The sequence below is a fragment of the Phaethon lepturus genome, unplaced genomic scaffold (assembly GCF_000687285.1).
Source record: "Phaethon lepturus isolate BGI_N335 unplaced genomic scaffold, ASM68728v1 scaffold11287, whole genome shotgun sequence".
Taxonomy (NCBI): domain Eukaryota; kingdom Metazoa; phylum Chordata; class Aves; order Phaethontiformes; family Phaethontidae; genus Phaethon; species Phaethon lepturus.
The window spans coordinates 17,278-36,378 of record NW_010552536.1 but is presented as its reverse complement, the minus strand read 5'-3'; the positions used below and the strand labels follow the sequence as shown (position 1 = coordinate 36,378).

At 37.7% G+C, this 19,101-nt stretch overlaps 1 protein-coding gene across 1 annotated transcript; it reads left to right on the top strand.

Moving 5' to 3' along the window:
- The first annotated feature begins 2,770 nt into the window (after window positions 1–2,770).
- Window positions 2,771–18,761, top strand: TACC3 (transforming, acidic coiled-coil containing protein 3). The gene is made up of 16 exons (XM_010291242.1): window positions 2,771–2,950; window positions 3,090–3,222; window positions 3,298–3,307; window positions 5,705–6,790; window positions 7,939–8,017; window positions 8,467–8,659; window positions 9,682–9,734; window positions 10,597–10,730; window positions 10,821–10,932; window positions 11,635–11,787; window positions 14,143–14,219; window positions 14,312–14,355; window positions 15,372–15,532; window positions 16,853–16,959; window positions 17,170–17,290; window positions 18,592–18,761. The coding sequence occupies exons 1-16, from the start codon at window positions 2,771–2,773 to the stop codon at window positions 18,655–18,657; spliced, it is 2,709 nt and encodes a 902-aa protein (XP_010289544.1). The 3' UTR covers window positions 18,658–18,761.
- Window positions 18,762–19,101: the final 340 nt, after the last annotated feature.

Below are 19,101 nucleotides of genomic sequence, written 5' to 3'. Positions count from 1 at the left end.
CGGGGGTTAAGGAGGCCGGCTGGGCCGGGGCTCCGCGTCTGCTGTCCCCCCGAGCCTGGTTTCGGCTAAAACTGCTGGGAATTCCCCTCCTTCAAGTGGTCTGTTGAGAGTCGGGTGACTTCTGTGGTCAGGGGAAGGTCGTGATTATGGAGTCGGTTAACCAGAAGAGTCTTTATTAGCTCTCAACTGAGAGGTTGGCGCAAAAAAAAAAAAAAGGCAATTGGTTCCATGTCTGTTTTTACAGATATATTCACAGCACGTACTAAGTTACTTTGTGAGCAAGTGCTCTGCATCTTAGCTGCTGGAGGAGTTCAGAAGGATAATTAAGTAGAAAAATTCCATCTTTGCCCTGCATGTTTAGTGGCTTTTTTCAGGCGTTTGAGATGACATTGGTGTTTTGGATATTGTGCTCCAGTGATCATTAAACAACAGGTAGTTGCCATGAAGCCCTCAATTTACAAATGATAGGTACCTGAAGCTTAATTATCTGATGTCATTGAACTTGTATTCATTCTCAAATACAGAATGACACCTTGTGCCTGGATAAATATTCTTCAAAAACTAGAAGCAGTTTTATTTTTGTGAACTTTGGCCATAGTGGGAAAACTTGCTGCCTTTCACAATACTTGCTTGCATGCATTGGACACTGACCACTTTAAACAAAAAGATGTCTTTAATAAAGGCTCCCTTCCCCTTTCACCTTATTGCAGCTATTAGATAATGAACTTGGGAAATAGAAACTAGATCGAATCTTGGTTGCAAATAATTTAAATAAATGGTGAATTACTTTTAATGATTTAATCCTAGAAAGCAGTTTGATTTTTTGAATTTAGTATCTAAAATGCTGGGCAAATGTGGTGTATGTATATGCTGTCCATAATGATCTGTATCTGGTTTAGCAATGGTGCACAGTAGCTCAATGACAAACCTGAAAAAGTCTCTAAATGAACCTCCCCTGCTTATGGAGCTTGTTTTAGAAGGTGTTGCCAACTTTTTCATGTCTTAGGCTTTGTTTCTGAAGTAATTGCATTAAACAACTACAATTGGGAAAGATTCACTTGATCTGTTGTCTCAATTTGAGTTTGGAATGAAGGAAAGCAATGAAGTTCTCTTCAAGTTTTACAAGTTTTTAATGTAAAAATACTTGTACTTCAGCCCAAGGTATTTTATATATAAATATGATGAAGAATAAAGAAGGAATGAAAAGGCTCATACTGGCATGCTTTGCTTGCCATTGCTTGTGTAGTCATTGTTTGCATTCCATTGCTGATTAAAAGTGCTGGTTTGGGGCTTGCAGACAAAGCAGCTGAGTTCAGTGGAGAGTATGAAGCAAATTTTCCCATAAGGATTAATGTAATAGTAGAGAAATATGTGCAGAGACTTAAAAACAGAAATTTGAGTACATAAGGGCCATGAGATTGAAAACACGACTTAGAATTTTCAGTGTGAGTCTTCTTGTTATCTCTTTATGGCAATGAAGACAATCATTTGGAGCCTTCATCAGCTGATTTTATGGATTAATCTTGACTGCATCATGGAGGATGGAAAAACAAGCTAAGGGTTAGCTCTTTGGTCAAATCCAGCATTTGAGATCGTTTGGAATGGTTATCCATTTCAGAAAGCCAGCATCTCCTCCACTTGATACTGGTTATTTTGCATAGGTGGTACAAGAGAACATACCACTTTGTTAATGGTTTGACAGGTAACTAACTGTGCTTTTCAGGGGTCATCCTTCATTGACAGTGGTTATGCCTAGATCTTCCTTAACATGCCTTCTGTGCTCTGGTTCTTTTTTTGTGCTTTTGTTTCTTTCTGTTGTAAAGAAATAGCAGTGGGATGAGTATTGATGTTAAATCTTGAACAGTAGAGGCTCCAATGGAAATAAAAGTTAGACAGAGTTCAAGTACCTATAATGTGCTGGCTTGCCTGGCATACTTGAAATGTGTTTTTTCTGTATTTGTAACTTATTTTCATCCTTATCTTGGATGTGTTGCAAGCTTTAGTTTCAACTCCTTCACACTTGAAATACAGTCTGATCTAATCTTACTAGTATGGTCCACTAAAGCTTGTGCATGTCCAATGTAAGAATGATATTTAAGAAATACCATTTTAGTTACATTTTTTTCAGATTTGCATACCGTTAATGTCTATGATGCAAAGGATTCCTAAGTGTCTTAGAAAAGCAGCATGTCCTCAGACAGTGCAGGAAAAAGCTAAATAATTTTATTCAGGAGACTGATCCTAAACACACCCTAACTAATGAAATTTGTTTTTCTTGTTTGCTGATGTATGATGTAGTAATGAGACCATGTGAATCAAATAGAGAAACGATTGTCATCAGCCCCTTGCAAAAGCTGTAATTTTGCTTAGCTAGATGCCCTATTACAAGAGACATGACTGTATGTCACTACTGGCTTTAAGGGGTTTGGAATGAAGAAACTTGTGAATGACAGAGCTCCCTTTAAAGGATGGGCAGCTTAATCAGTAAGGTTATAATGTTAACTGTAGAAAGTATAATATCAACAATTAACTTCCAAGACCCCTAACAAAAGCAAAGCGGCTGTGCAGTGCTGCATTTAGATGCTTTCAGAGTCTTTTGAGATCAAACTTTTCATATGAAGATTTTTCATTACTTCTAAAATTTCTTTTGAAGCTGTTAATCTTTGCTAGCCAGTGCCAGGCTTCCAACTTCTTTGATTATCTGAAAGTGCATCTGGCTGACCACACCCTGTCATTCATGCTTCGATGTTGTATGTGTTGATGTTCTAGAATGAGTCTGCAGATTTTAAACGCAGAAAATGGAGAAAACGGAGGAAACATCAATGATGATCTAACAGCGGAAGACTGTGGCTTTTTCTTTGCACCACCGGAACCTACAGGGAGACCTTCCATTCTACGCCTGTCCCAGAAAGAAAACTTGCCACCAAAAAGTGTGGCAAAAGCTATGAAGGTAAACTTGTGCTTTTGTGTTAATTATATTATTTCACTATGTATGATCTCTGCTACTGAATGCATATGCTATTTGGAGCTTGAAAATATTGTGGTGTTCATGTTCTTCCTTTTTCCTCCCCTCCACCCCTTTCTTAAAGGTAACCTTTCAAACTCCTCTAAGAGATCCTCAGACTCGAAAAATCTTAAGTCCTACTATGACAGACAAACTTGAGACTACTTTCACGCTTGATGATTGCAGTGAAACCTTGGAGACCACTTTCACACTTGATTGCAGTGCAGCCTTGGTGGATGATCTTTTATCTGCACCCGTCAATGTTGAGTAAGTAATGTATTCACCGCTAGTAGTATCAGCAATGTGGGACATTCTCAAGTTAATTTTTCCCCATTATAAACCTGTATAGTTAAAATGTAGTTTTATATTTTATAACAAGATGTAAACTGCACAGTAGGACCAAAATTAATGCTGACTTTGATGCACTAACTCTCTTTCAAAGATAAAGTTTTCTTAAAAGTTATGATAGTCATCCTGGTTGTAATATTGAATACCAAACTCTATTTCTAACACCTCAGTAACTGATTTCATAGAGATGACTTATGATTTGGATAAGTAGTTTAAGAGAAGAGACACATAAGGCAGAGGATACAAAACTGTTTCCTATAGTGAGGTTTTCATGTGAGACTACAACTATTCTGAAGCTAGTCTTTAAAGCTAACCCTTAACATTTCTCCTCTTGTATGTTAAGTACAGTTTTATCTCTTTAGATAGTCTCCTTAAGAAACATCTTCTGAAGCATTAACTTGAATTGACACCTTAGGTCAATGAGTATTAAGATTAAAGAAAATCTAGCAACACAAAGCAAATATAACATCAATCCCAAGTAAGAACAAGTTTGTGTGCCTTTAGTCTAGCAGCCTGGGTCTCAAAGTGGCTCATGGTAGCTGTCTAGAGAAGAGCACAAAGTCCACAGTGTTCCATTTTGGGGTTTTGCAACTCTCCTTTACTAGAAGTACGGTTATAATGGGGTAATAATACAATGTTATGATATTATTTAATAGGCCTCAATGCATACTTTTGTTACTGACTTTTTTTAGCCCTTTTTAAAACTTTACACTGTAAACACCTGACATAATTCCCAGTGGCAAGAAGTCTCAAATCTTAGCTTTGCCTTCTGCAAGGAAATAGACCCTTTTGCTTTTTTCTGACTACCTCATACTTTCATTTGACCCCTATTCTTGTTTTTGGGAAGGGGAGAATAGATGGGAACACTTAAATGTTCTTTAAATGTATAGATTTGCTTCAACTGTTAACTTGCGTGTATAGTTTAGAAAAGTACTTCTGAGCTAGCCACCACAATTGAATTACTTAATTGCACTTATGCCTCAAACTTATTGCTCACACAAATAAATGAAAATTTAGTACATATAAGGTTCAAGTGAGTTAAAAGGGCTAGCACTGAACTGGTATTAGCTAGGGCATAATTATGTGTCAAGACACTGCTTTTACTATACATGTCCTTTCTACTTCTAAAATGTAAGTATTTCTTTGTAGCAAATAAGCTGGAGGACTGGGTGTTGCTGAAGGGTGTTGCTTTTGACTACTCTTAAGTAATTCAAGTTTCAAGCAGGTGTCTTGCTCTTGGCTGGCATTTATTAGGTTAAACACTGAAGGAGGATGGGAGGGGCCTGAGTAGTTGAACAAGCCTGGGGCTGAACTCTTGCAGGGAAGAGGCACTCAAACCGGGTGAGAAGGACTTCCTGAACTCTGATCTCCGCCTTTGCTTTCGAGTTTATCGAAGTGGTGTTTTTAGTGAGTGGCTTTTAATCATGTTCTGTTGTGCAGCAGATATGGATGGCAAATAGAAATAGTAACTTTACGAAGGGACAAAACAATGGGAGGAAATCCTGTTTCAGGAAGTAATGGCTTAACTCTCTGTACTCTGAGGCTAAGCCTCAAAAGCAGAGTAGAATTTGGGGAAATGAAGTAGAGAGCAATAACTTGTAGAATACCCAGCAGTAGTGAGTACACATACTCTTTCTTTAACCTATTTCTTCTGCTAGAGAATCTTAACTTTCTCTTGCTGGAGAAGTATTTTCTTGAATACAGCTTTGCTCTTCAGCTCTGCTTTGTACAGAGTTTAGAGTGCCTGAAGACCAGGTTCTGTTTTGGTATGTAGGCCGTCAGAGATGAAATGCTGGTGCATACTTTCAGGGGGAAAATATCTGCCAGAATGACCAGACAAAGTAATGACTAGAATGGGAGAACCTGAATCATGACTTGGTTTGGTCCTAGACTTGTGAGTCTGTCATGACTCATAGATGAATCTACATGAATATGTACTGCTGGTTGTGCCTCTGAACTGCTTACTGTTAATATCTCCTCCTAAGCAATGTATATCTCACTGTCTAGTGAAATGGAGAAGTCCATATGCTGTGCTGTGTAGAGCAGTTTCTAGTGATGACTGGCATAAGGTAGCATAACTGTGTAGAACAGATAGCTTAAGAATACTGACTAGTTTCAAGGATTGATCTCCTTATAGTTCATGTGTACCAGAGCTCATAACTTCTGACTGTTTAGGTGACAATTGAATTCTTGCTGTTATGATATTCTTTTGCTGTCAGCTGCCTTGTGACAGAAAATCAGACTACTATAAGCATACAAAACTGTTTGTGCAAACATCTTGCTAAAGACTATTTCAAATGATGTCTAAAAAAAGCTATAGCATGTGTAATCTGACTTGTTTTTTAAATGCAGCACATGTCAACGAAAGGCTGAAGCTAATAATACAGAGATAAATACACAAATGCCAGAGAAGGTCAGTGCGGCTCCTTACCCAGATGATGAGATGCCAGTGAAGAGTCGAGGTTCCTACAATCTTGATTTTGATAACTTAAATGACATCAATCCCTTTCAAAGTTCAGTGCAGTTGCAGCATTCTCCTGGAAATCTGCAAAAGTCTCCTGTAAGAGCATCTAGCAGTCCTGAGAAAAAACCTGAAAAAAGTAATGATTCTCTTCTGGATGATACAGCTTCTTTTGCTTCAACCACAGCAAGTACAGAGTGCTCAAGTGAAGAGAAGGCTCTCTTCTCTGGAAAACAATCTGTACTGAGAGCGCTGGAATCTAACAAATCCAAGCTGTCCCCTAAGCAAGCAATCGGTGACTCTGTGCAGGATGCGAAGTCTGCTTCCACAGATGTGAACCAAATAGATAATTTAGTTGAACTAGCAGAGGCACCTACACCTCCTGTACAGTTAGCTGGCAACTTAGGTCCCAGTAGTTCTGATGTAACTAATTTTTCTAAAACTGGGGAATCAAAGCTTCAGAATGTTTCAGTAGCAGAGAAAGCCTCTGCAGAAGAGTCAAAGCCTGCAGAAGAGCTGGCCATCTCCAAAGGGGAACCTGCAGAAAAGCCTGGTGTCACCAAGGCTGGACCAGTAAAACTGGAATTTGACTTTGATAATACCACTGCTAGAAAGCCACCTCCTAAGAAACTAGGTAAAAGACCTGGAATTAAGCCACCTTCCAAAAAAACTCCTATTACCAAAACAAAACCAGAGAATACTGAAGTGCAAAATAAAAGTAACGTGGAAGATGAAATCCCTGTTCCCAAAGCATCTTATAAGTTTGACTGGGACAAACTTGATGATCCAAACTTTAATCCGTTTGGAGGAGGCTCGAAAATTTCCACCTCACCCAAGTGTTCTAAACCTAGCCCTCAGGAAGTTCACCTGGAAGAGGAACAAGATACTACATCAGCAAGAAGGAAGCCTCTTCCAGTGGAACAGGATAACAGAACAAGTACCTGTGAAACTGTTGAAAAAAGAGAACCCAGAAGTCTGTAAGTAAATCTCTAGCTGAATGCAGAAGCACCTTGAACTAATGTGAGGAAAACAGGTGGTATCTTTAACTAGTTGATTCCTACCTCTTGGCCTACTTCTGAGGCTGGCTGAGTCTGTTGCACATTGCAACATATTGTGTTAAAGGTTACAACAGCAAAGATCTCATTGGGGAAACCATGCTGAGATGGCTAGCTATGGGCAAAATGTGTTTTTAAATCTGGAGGAATGGCAGGCAACAGACTTATATAGGAAGAGCATTAGTATCTTGGTCAAGTGGCTCTTTCCCCACTCCTCCAAGATTAGAGTAAAACATGGCGAATCGGGACTGCTGCTGTCTTGATAAACACCTAAGTAGGCATCAGCATCATTTCACATCATGCAGCATGTGAAGGGATTAAAGAGTTCTGATCACTTAGTGTCCTGGCTCAACTCTGAGGTGCTGTTTCTTCCTTGCATCATCTTAGTATCTGAATGCTATCTCGTAACTAAAGTTACGATTTTTTTTTTTGGCACCACATAAAACTTGTTTCAGAATGGGAGATGTTGTGTTGCCTTTCCTAGTAAGTCTAACTATTAAAATGTCAGCATTACTGTAGACAGGTGCTTACTAGAACTGGCACAAGATGTTCATTTGACAGAAATGTTTGCTCTCTGGCTCCCTGTGTAATGTTATCAGCTATTATTTACCAAGGTGAAAAGTTAAGTTTGTGCTGTCAGCAGTAACTAAAGTATTGGAATTCTCTAATGAGGTTCTGTGCTTTACACTAATAATCACTGCATTACTTTGGAAAGAGTAGCAGGCTGCTTATAATTCTGTTCTTAATTAAATGAAAAGCCTATCTTGGAAAAAAAAAAAGGGCTTAACAAATGGAAATAAGAGAACAGTATTAAGTGAATAGGAATAAGTGATGCTGCTATCTGGAAACAAAGTCACAGCACTCCTTCTGATGGAGGGGACAGCTTTGTCACCGAAGTTGTCACCAGGCAAGACAATGAATTGATATCCTTACCCTCCTTAAAGCTTCCTGTACTGTGGCAGTAGAAACTTTCAAATAAGCTTACTTTGTTCAGTGCTTCAGTATATCTTGTAAACAGAATTCAGAACTGTCTGTGTGACTTGAATTTTGATTTTTTTTTTTTTCTTTAGGGAAATCAGCAAACTGACTGTGGTAGAAGACAAGCTAGGAGTTCAAGCAGAAGCTGAACTTCCAGGAGAGATAGCTATGGTAAGGTATAGGAAACATAGCCGGTTCTTACCAAGTTGTTCCATGAAACAGTTTTTTATTTAACTTGTCAAACCCATGTTTGATATTTTGTCTAAGTATTAGTGTTTCATGCATCTTCAACAGCTCTAGAAAGAATATCAACTGTGCAGACTTGTCTTTTGAAGGTAACATCAGAGACAGCCAAACTGGTACCTTGGTATTTAGTATCTTTTTTGATCAGCAGTCACATATAAAGGACAAACATAAGGGTGTGGACTCTAAAAAAGTGACTCCTGTATAATATGAGCAGTACTCAGTGTTGGTAGTTTAGTTTCTATGCTTGTGAACTCTTGGTTTATTATGCTGGTTGCCCAGCTAGTTTATGACAAACCAATTTGATCATTATTGTGACTTTCATTACATTTAAATCATCATTTGAACAGTAAAAAGGATTGTGTTTTTCTCTTCAGGAGAAGCAAATGAGCCCATCTAAAATGTCTCCAGCTAATGTCCCTTCTCAAGATAATTTGGTTTCTGCTGACAGTGTTAAAAAGTCAATGTCTGTAGATGAAATTAAACCTAGTTCCCACAGACCTGAAATACCAGCAGATGAGCAGACAGGCAGCACTGAACCTGAAGAGCTCTTCAGACCATCATCAGAAGGTAAGGGCATTTCTTTAAAATAGACTGAAAATACATCGTTACAATACCCTCTGTGTAAGTTCTTCTTTACATCAGTTTTTGCATTGATTCTAGTTTTTGTGTCTCATTTTGCTCTTCTGAAAGCACTGTAAAACCTACAATGACTAGCAGAGATGGGAGATGTACCTAAGCTTATTTCTGACTTTGGATAAAGCTAAACTCAAAAAGCTGGCTGTTAGCATTTAGCTGCCTGGAAGGATGAAATTTAGGCTGGTACAAACCTTAGAGTTTCAGTGGTGGTTTTCTGTGCTCAAAAATGCTCCCTTAAAATCACTTCTGGTATTAAGGACTTTATAAACTGAGAGCACTAGAGCTATGCAACTGCCTGTATTTCAATCTTGTAGATTACTGCAGGCCTTAGCACTACTTGAATACTGATTTCATACTGCAGTGTGGATGGTCTTTCTGTACTTGCATATCTGCCTTGAAAGCTTACCGCATAGCTGTGACTTAACCACTTGGAAGGGTTATTCCTTTGTAGGAGCATTGAGTGGAAGTATGAGCAAATTATTTGACTGCAATCCAGTCTGCACTTACCTGAGTGAAATCAATATATTGAGAAATGGTCATAACTTTGTTGTTCAAATATGAACTGTGTGCTAATTTTAATGGTGAGATTGCCTATCTTACTCTTTTGGGTGTTGTATAAGAGAGTAGAATATCTGAGTGGGCTTGCCACTTTAACCGTAGAGCCAAAGTTCTTCAACTGTGTGTTCAATTCTACATGTTTTTACAGGCATTTGGGGACAAATGGAAGCTGTAAGATTGCTTAGTTTAGAAATCTTTCCCTGATTTATGTTATTTTTTTCAGCTCGAGATAGAAATACAATATTGTTAGCAAATGAAAAACTTGAGCTCATGACATGGGAGCAGGGATTTATTTGCTTTATACACATACCTATCTGTTTCTGTCTATGGATGCTTCACTGTAAGACAATATGACAGTACTTGCATCTTCACTGTACCATTTCCTTCTTTTCCAGTTCTAGGAATGGGCATAGAAATAGACTATCTGGAACAATTTGGGACTTCATCAGTAAGTGTGACTGAAATGTTTTGTTTGCCTCCCTGGCAGAAGGGAGAGGAAAGGAAAATGAAACTGTCAGACCTTAAATGTTTTCACGAATTAACTTAGCTTTGAACTTGTCCGCAGAAATATAGGTTCTATTCCAAAGGAATGTGTCTACAAGGCTGGGCAGGGCATGGTGATGGAAGGAAATGTAGTGTTATTTCTGCTAAGGTTTGGAGGTCTTATGCTTTCAGTTTACAAAGGTGCTATTTTTCTTTAATAGTGGTGAAACTAAGGTGGATTATGTTTCACCTGTCTGGTTACCAAAGCTGTAAGAACACAATGGTTTGAAAGTGCAGGATCATTGTTTTGAAAAATTTTTTTTCTAAGCTGCTCTTGTTTTATGGGCAGTTTCAGGAAATCTGTCTCTATATTGGGCATGTCATGTTTTAGTTGGTTCAGGTAGGTTATTCTTTCTCCTGCTTTGGTCTGGAGTAGGAGTGGCTCTGAATATACAGTGAATACACTGAATTGAAACTGTTTTTTGATCACAATGTGTTTGTCCTTGTATAAGCAAAGACAGAGAATGACATACACTGCTCATTCAGTTTACAGTAGTGTCCTCCCCTTTTGGTGTTGTCTTCTGGTTTTGAATAGTTCATAAATGTTTGCCCTTTTGGTTCTGTCTGTGAGCAGATTGATTTCACTTGACATTACATAAGGACTTAAGCGTGTGGGCACTGAGTTCCCTTACATAATTTTTTCTCCTGAGAACAATGCTCTGGCCACTGAAGAATAGGCTCACCCTCTCTCCAGAGGATTATTTATGTGTGTGTTATGGTATGAAGCAGCAGATCTGCCGGTTTATGACACTTATGAACTCTTTCAGTTCAAAGAGTCTGCCTTGAGGAAACAGTCGCTGTATTTGAAGTTTGACCCTCTGTTGAGAGATAGTCCAAGAAAACCCATTTCTGGTACTATTGAAGCAAATATGAATATCATGACAGCTCCACTTCAGTGTGGGTAGGTATTGACTTATTCTAGACTGTAGTACATAGCTTTACAAACAAAGGCAGCGCTTGAATATAATGGTGTATGTTTGTTCATTTTTAGTCCTGTTGCTGATTTAAGTAAATTGCTTGAGGAAGCTGAAAAGCCTGCAGTGTGTCTGCAAAGTGAAGAAAAACCAAAAGGACTAGATCTTCTGGGAACATTTACAACTTCTGTAAGGGTGTCTGGAATGGTATCAGGTTTCATGTACATATTTTGGGAAAGGGATTGTCTAGGTTCTGGACTTAAGACTTATGCAAATATTTTAAGGATTGCAGAATACTTAATGCCTATTTAAACTGTTATTTTAGAAAACAGGTTGGATACTCACTTATATCAAAGTTGAACTTTTTGATGGATTTCATTTTCTTTTTTTGTGGAAACTGGGGGCATTGCATGTGGTCTAGGAGAATTTGAGATGTTTTTAAGAATTATTTAATTAAGCAATCTTTTTCATGCAGCCACAAGAATAAGACAAGCTTGTCTTTTAATTGCAATTCTGGGATGAAAAGCATTTCTTTGATTAAACTTGATGCTATACAGTTGAAAACTTATAGTTTGAACAGCCTTTATGAACAAATCTGCACATGATAGTTCATCCTGAAATGGTGGTGGGTGTTTTTTTACTGTTGGGGAACAGCATGGTGTCATCTGCTTTGTTTCTGATAGCTGTAATAGGTGGATAGCAGTTTCTGTTACACCTTAAAGACACATAGTTCTTAAATATTAACAAAGTAAGTAAGTTATGGTTACAAAGTTATGGAGGTATCTTGGATGTTTAAATAAAATATGTTGATTTAGCATTGAATAATCTGCATGAAGCTAATCAATGGCATGAAAATAGGAATCTGAAACTCTACTTCTCTTCTCCTCACAGGACACAGGTCCCCTAATTCCAGACTCCCTGACTAGTGATGTTCCTCCACACCCTTTTGCTGCTTCCACAAACACTGCAGTGGATGCTATTATAGATGTGCTAAAATATAGCCAAAAAGACATGGATGCAGCTGTTGAACTGGTTAAGAGAGAGGTATGGTGACCCTTCCAAAGAAGAACTTTGCATAGCCTTGAAAGACCCTTGTGTTTAGATTATCTAGTATAAATCTCTATACTTGATAATTCTTTCCATCGTACTTGATGTAAGCATCTCATTCTGTAAAGGTTGCTGTGTACTTGATAGGAGCAGAAGGTGTAGAACTCTTCAGAGCTAATATCCAAGGAAATATAGTAAACCACTATTAGTCAGGTTCTGCCATAGAACTGGTCAGTATTAAAAAGCATTCATTATCAGATGCGTTTGTTAGGCTTAATATCAGTGATCTGAATAATCTTTGTTAAACTAGACAGGAAATGCCTGTTCTTGCCAATGTGAGGGAGCAACTTCTGATATAGCTTCATCTTGTTTTAAGGAAATAATTGTAATGTCAGTTCAGTGCAGTGATCAATTTGTTTTGTAAGCTGGGGTGGCACAACAGTATGTCCAGCTAATAAAATAAAAGTGAGATCTGGAGCTCATGCTGGAGGAAAACAACATTAGTGGAAGAGCAAAGTAGTCAGTGGGATTTCAAGCATGTTTGGTAGCCGAATCACTACAGAAATTGCTTTTGAACCCCCATATTACTGATGCAAGGGGAGTAATGTATCCACTCACTTAAAAAAATCTGAGTACTTGGTTAATTATGGCTTCTGGGTTATATAACCTTACAAATACTAAATAATGTAAGAGGAGTACTTAAACATAAATGTCCTTGAAGCTAATTGTGTCACTTCAAAATTAACTTCAGAAGTAAATGGAGCATTGAAAATTCCTGACTAGCTATACTGGAGGCAGCAACACTAAGGACACCAAATGAAGATGACCTGTGATTATTTGCTGCTTAAGTTTATTCTTTCCCTTTAGAGTAAAAAGATACTAGCCTTTCTAGGGGTAGCTCTTGCTTTCTGTCATCTAGGAGGACACTTTTACCCAGCATATTATATAGTACAGGAAAACAAGTGCAGCTTTGACAGGGGACAACTATTAGTGCATTGATCTAAAATGAAGAATTTATGTAATAACAGGGGGTAAAGCTTGTAATATCTTCAAATAGGTGGTGTAATCTCTTGTTTCAAAGAACTATTTTAAACATGCAAGCATAGTTGTAGCAGGACAGGTGTGACTGGGTGACTCCAGCTGTGTGTTAGTTAAATAAAAATAAACAAATAAAAATCCTTGGTATTACTGTATTAACCTCAAAGGAAGATAGACTAAACTTGAGGATGACTTTTTTTGGTGAAACTACTCAAGAGTAGGAGGAGAGGAAAAAACCCAACTGTTTTCCTTCTGGGCAAATACAGCACTTCATGAAACCATGCTTTTTTGGGTCTACTGAACACTTTCTTAGTTTGCAAATGAAAGCTTCTAGCTGGTTTCCATCTTCAAACATTTCTGCTTTTGTAACATTTATTTCTAGCCTAACTATTTCTAATTCTTTATCTTTTGGCATATTCTTTTTTACTTGTGCCCCACCTCCTGTCATCTGAAATATTACAATACACCTAAAATGTGTTTACTCTGAATACTGAAAATGAGTTTACTACAGTATACCATGCAACTTTGAGGGGAAATCAGCAGTAATCATCTGCTCATCTTCTCTTGTTTAAAATTCCAGGTGGTTTTGTGTATTTTGGGTCTCTGTAGTCATTGAAGGCCTCTCACACTGCAGTCAACTATCACTATTACAGTTCTTAATAGAAACCTCAGGACAAAATTAAATCCGTGGTGTTTGCACAAAGCATTTAGCAAAGAGTACTTAAACTGCTTAATACTGTTACTGTGAGCTCTGCTTTAATTTGACTGATGTGAAATATTTTTAAATGAACTGAGAATTATTTAAATTTGGAAACATGGTAGGAGAAGGATGGAGTGTTGAATAAAAATTACTTCAAACAACAATTTGATCTTGACTAGAATAGCCTTCTGGTATTTGTTGTATTTGCTCTTTGCTGTGTTAAGATTAGCAGATTTGTGTGGCTTATTTTGTCTGCCTTGTAAATAAAAGGGAAATATGTGTCACTTGAGAGAATATTACTTCTTGAAAGAACATTACTGGCCAAGGAACAATGATCTACATATTGATGATGAACAAGAGTAGCCAAGAGATGGACTGAGTTATCTCTGACTTCCCATTTGAGACTGGTAACACTGAATCATGTATGCAAAATCTAATTATCAATCTACATAATTTTTGACTCAAATTGTGTTTAAATTCTAACTGCTTAACAGATTCAAAATTATTGTTCCTCATATCAAGTTATAAGTATACCTAAGTTGCCCTTTAGACTGAGCATCAAATCTTGTATCTCTTCCTATGCAAGAAATAAAGGCTTACTTTTTCCTTCAAAGGTTCAAGAGAAACAGTTGGAGACACAGGAATGGAAAAAGAAGTATGATAAGCTTCATATGGAATATAAGGAAATGGGGTATGAATCTGTCTTGATTTTTTTTCTTTATATCTACTTACTCCAGCTGCTTTTTCTAACTTATGTTCAACATTGTTTTTCATGTTTTTTAGAAAAATAGTTGCTGAGTTTGAAGGTACAATAACACAAATGATGGGTAAGTTCCATATTTACACCGTGAATGGCTTGGAGGGCATGGGGCATGCTTAACCTAAGGTTACTAATTGAAGTTAGTACTCACTTCTGATGGCATTAGTATTTCAAGTGCTTCCAGGGTGAGTGTAAGGTTTCAGACGAGGTAGAGTAACACTTATGTGTATTCATACAGACATGTTATCATTTGTAGGTAATGATGACTTCCTGAATCAGGTGTGAACACATCTAACTTTCTTATTCTCCAGTGGAGTGTGAGCTGTGGGTTTACTAAAACTGGCAGATTCAGTTGTCTGCACCTTGTGTTTAACTGTTTATTATCTGATCTCATTTAAGTGATGTCAATAGCAGTTCGTGCTGGACACATCTGGCCTTTGCATCAGTCAAGTTTGTGGCTTCAAAGATAGGAAGACATTGAATGAAATTCTTGTATAGGTACATTCTCCTAGTTCAAAGCTGAATAGCCGAATCTGTGCATTGCTTAGATTTAGTTCTCTTAAGGAGACTATGTCAGCTTTTTTGTGCTTTTTTAAACCTATGGGAAACATAGCTCAGGTGTGCTAACAAAAATTTGTCCTGAAAGAGTTTGCTATGCTAGTTTGGCTTGTTATCCCAGACTCCTCCAGATCTTCCAGCTATTGTGTGTATTTAATGGAAACAAATATTTTTTTGATTCCTTGCTTCTATCACAATGTTTGAGGCTCCTGTTATGGTAGACTTAGGTGTTGTATTTTGACTACATTGCAGGAGAAACAGTGCTTTGGACAAGCACCTTATAATTGGTCTTTAATGGCCTTAGGGTTGGTGTGAGGTAGTATGTGGCAAAAAAAGAGACTATGACTGTTTCCTTAAAAGCAAAGATACAGTGTCCTTGCGGAGGAGAGGCTACACTATGGAATCCTTTCTTGCTTAAGAGGAAGAATTGAAGGTGTGTGGGTTAACTGTCCATACTGTGGAACTAGTTCTGTGCTAATGCAATAACTATCATGAGTGTAACCCTGTTAACTCCACTTTCTTTAGAGGATGCTCAGAAGCAGAAGGAATTTTCAAAGAAAGAAATGCAGAGGATGGTGGATGAGAAGCAACAAGTTATTTCAGATCTGAATTCTATGGAGAAATCTTTCTCTGAACTCTTCAAACGATTTGAAAAACAGAAAGAAGTGCTAGAGGGTTACCGCAAAGTAAGATGCTATAATGCAAATAATATTCTTCCAAGATAAATGAGACTTAGTGGAGAGGAAATGATGAATTTCTAGAGCAACCATTAATTAGCTAGTATAGGCAGTACCTGTAAAACCATGTGCTAAGTTGTTGTTTATTTAAATATTTAAAGAATTACTGGTTTGTTGTATTTAGTGGCTGGCTTGAAGTATGATAACGATCTCTCTGTTAAAAGCCAAAGTTTCTTCAAACAGAAGAATGTGCTGTTTCTTGCTGCACACATATAATTTTTCTGTTGATAATGGAGACACTCGTAGCAACTGCTGAGTAAGGACAGCTTGTGCCCTACATCATGTTGAATTTATGCTGAAGAGGATTTGACTATTACAAGTCAAAATGATAATTTATTGGGTGTTTTTTAGCTTAAAAAAACCCCCAACTTGGTAAAGTCAGGCCTCCATTTTGCAGCATCTTCAGAGACTGGAGGAATGAAGCTAATGAGCATGAGCTATGGTTTCTTATTGCATGAAATGCATAAAAATTCATTCAATTGGTGCTTAAAAAGATTGCCTTCAGATATTCTTTCTTCAGATTATCCTTTAATGTCCCCTATTTACTCAAGCTTATAACTAGCTTGTTACAAGTTTCATGGTAGCCTAGGTTTGAGAAACAGGTATAATGTCTGTCTTAGGACTTAAGTTTCTGTTTTACTAATGTGTCAGACTTTGTTCATCTTGTGTCCCTTTTATCTCTCCACCCTAAATTAAGAAGCCCTTTCCTTAGCATAGAGTTAAAGCATCACTTGGAGACAGAGTTGCTAAATTCAAGAGCTGGAGTTAGTAGGGAATCTTAGTACTTGTTTCAAACAGTTCCAACTTGCTATAATAGCTAATAAAATAAGGTGTCATAGTGTCTGCGCCTACCAAGGTAACTTTCTCATGGTTAATGTTGGATTCATTTAAGTTAGGGTCCAAAGCCCGAATCTCTCCTTAGATTCTCTGATGTGGATGGATTTCTAGCTATTCTTAGGACAATTGCAAGCTAAGACAAAGCTGATTAATGACCTTAGTTTCAGTGACCTTTCCCCTTTAGCAAAGTTTGCTACTAAATAGAGTATGAGGGAGGGATAATGAGGTGAATAAATGTTTGTAAAGTTAAGAGAGTTGAAAGGGGGAGCTTTAGTTCCTGTGTAGGTCTGTGGGACTTCACAGTTGTTCCTGTTGTTCTGATGAGCAAATACTGCCACATCGGTGTAGTCAAATATCTCCTTTGTGAAGCGGAAAGACTCTTCCATCTACTAGGCCATAAAAAGGTAACTAAGCTTCTTGTTCTTGTGACAGAATGAAGAAGCTCTGAAAAAATGTGCTGAAGAATACCTGGCCAGAATTAAAAAAGAGGAGCAGAGATACCAGGCACTGAAGGCACATGCTGAAGAAAAGCTGCATCAGTAAGTACCATGTCAAGAAGCCAAGTACTGGGAGTGAAATACATTGTTTTCACAGTTGCTCTAAAATGTAGTTCACTAGTGCCAAAACTTGGCTTAAAAGATTTTTAGTTTGGGAATTAATCCAAAGTACAAGAATCTAGTGTGATTCTATAAACAGTTTTGCTGTGCTGCCTGAAGGGGGATGTAAACACCATCTTGCTTCCGTTTCAGAGCAAATGAGGAAATTGCGCAGGTACGAAGCAAAGCTAAATCAGAGACTGCAGCACTACAAGCCAGTCTCCGCAAAGAACAAATGAGGATCCAGTCTTTAGAGAGGAGCCTTGAACAAAAGGTTAGTCAAAATGCCATGAGTAAGTCTCTTCCAGCTATTGCCTTTGACTAGGTCAAGAACTGCCTTATACCGGTGCTAGAAGTAGCCATGCTAACTGCACTGGTTTTAATGGCTGCTGTCCTGGGAGGCTTTGGGAAATATGCATTGAAACTTATGGCACAACCCTATTATGTCAAGACTCATCTGTGTGTTTAGATTTTTTTTTTAAGAGTTAAAGGTTTGTTCCCATTAAATGGGTTATAGAGGTGATCAATCCAGGCTACTGTGTAAGGTTATCTGAACTACTGAAGGATATGGTGGTCTAAAGCTTAAATTTATGTCCCAGAACAGAATCTGAGAATGAATCTTGAATAACTGTCTGGTTCAGCTTGTTCATAACCATGTGACTTGTAAGCTATTATCACTAATACAGACTCTTTTTTGTACTGATTGAACTCTTTCAATATTGTTCAGGCCATTAATCCTTGTATTTGATTGCAACATTTCATATTGCATAGATAAAGTCTTAAAATGTTCTGTAAAGGCACATGAGTTCCTTTTGTTAGAACCTTTCAAAGGAAAAAGCTTTTTGAGGTTTAAAAGTCATATTGCTGGAAATGCATGCTATTAGTTTTACTGCATCATGGTTGTATCTCTGCCAGCATTGAAGACTCAAAAATAGATAATTCTGACACATTCTTGTTAGGGAAAAGTCCCATGTTTGTGGTAGTCTTCAGGCTTATGGCTAAGGTTTGCATAGCTGGGGAAACAGTAGGCCTGTAACTCGAGAGATGAGACAAGCCATTTAACACAGAACTAGTTTTGTTCTTGTTATAAATACAGTAACATTTATGTTAAGAGCTCTTATTAAAATGGTTTGACCATGTAAGGAATTATACAAACTAGAATTATTGCCACATGTCAGTAAAAGTATCAAAGCATCTTACAGAGTTGTCTGTCTTATGAAAGTTAATCTAAACTGTCGCTACCTCGAATTTCAGTGTGTATATAACACAAAGACTTTGAGTCTGAAAAGTTATGTGGAGACCAATTGATCTAGAGAAATATTATGGGAAAATGTGTGGAAGTAGTACAGACAGTGTAGTGGATTCTGGCTCACTTCCTGAGGCTCTCATGGTTGCCATGTGACCTTCTACGAAGTAGCTTGTCCTTTAAAGTAAACTGGCATGAGTCACTAGCATGTAAATGGACTTCCTATTCCACGTGTTGGCAAACATGACTTGTTGCAACTCAGCTCACTGCATGCATGTAGCATAGCTTAGGCATACCTGAAACTCACTACTTTTTTTTGTCTTCAACAGACTAAAGAAAATGATGAACTAACAAAAATCTGTGACGACTTGATCCTGAAGATGGAAAAAATTTGATACCTTGTTTGTCTTGTAAATATGTCTAGTCTCTCTGACTTCCTGTCTTGTGTGTTCACTCTTTTAATTATGTATGTGGGGAAAAAATAAAACTTTGATTTGCACTTGTCTTGCATATTATTTGCTGTATCTTTTGTAGAAAATGACAATAAACTGACAAGTTCATGAATACTTAAGTTCAGTTGCTGCTTCTGGTAGGGAACAGTGTCTTGTATAACACTTTCATGTGTTACTCAAAGGAAAAAAAAAAAAACAAAAAACAAAAAAACAAAAACCCACCTTTTTGTTGTCTATGAAAACCATCATCTGGCTTTGCTGGTGGGGGTCAGCATGGCCCATGTCTCTGTTTTGCAGTCCCTGCTGTCTCACTTAAAACATTCCAGAGACACAAGATTGTAATAAAACTTGACCTGCCACAAATGCTATAAAGTAAAAACTAAAAGT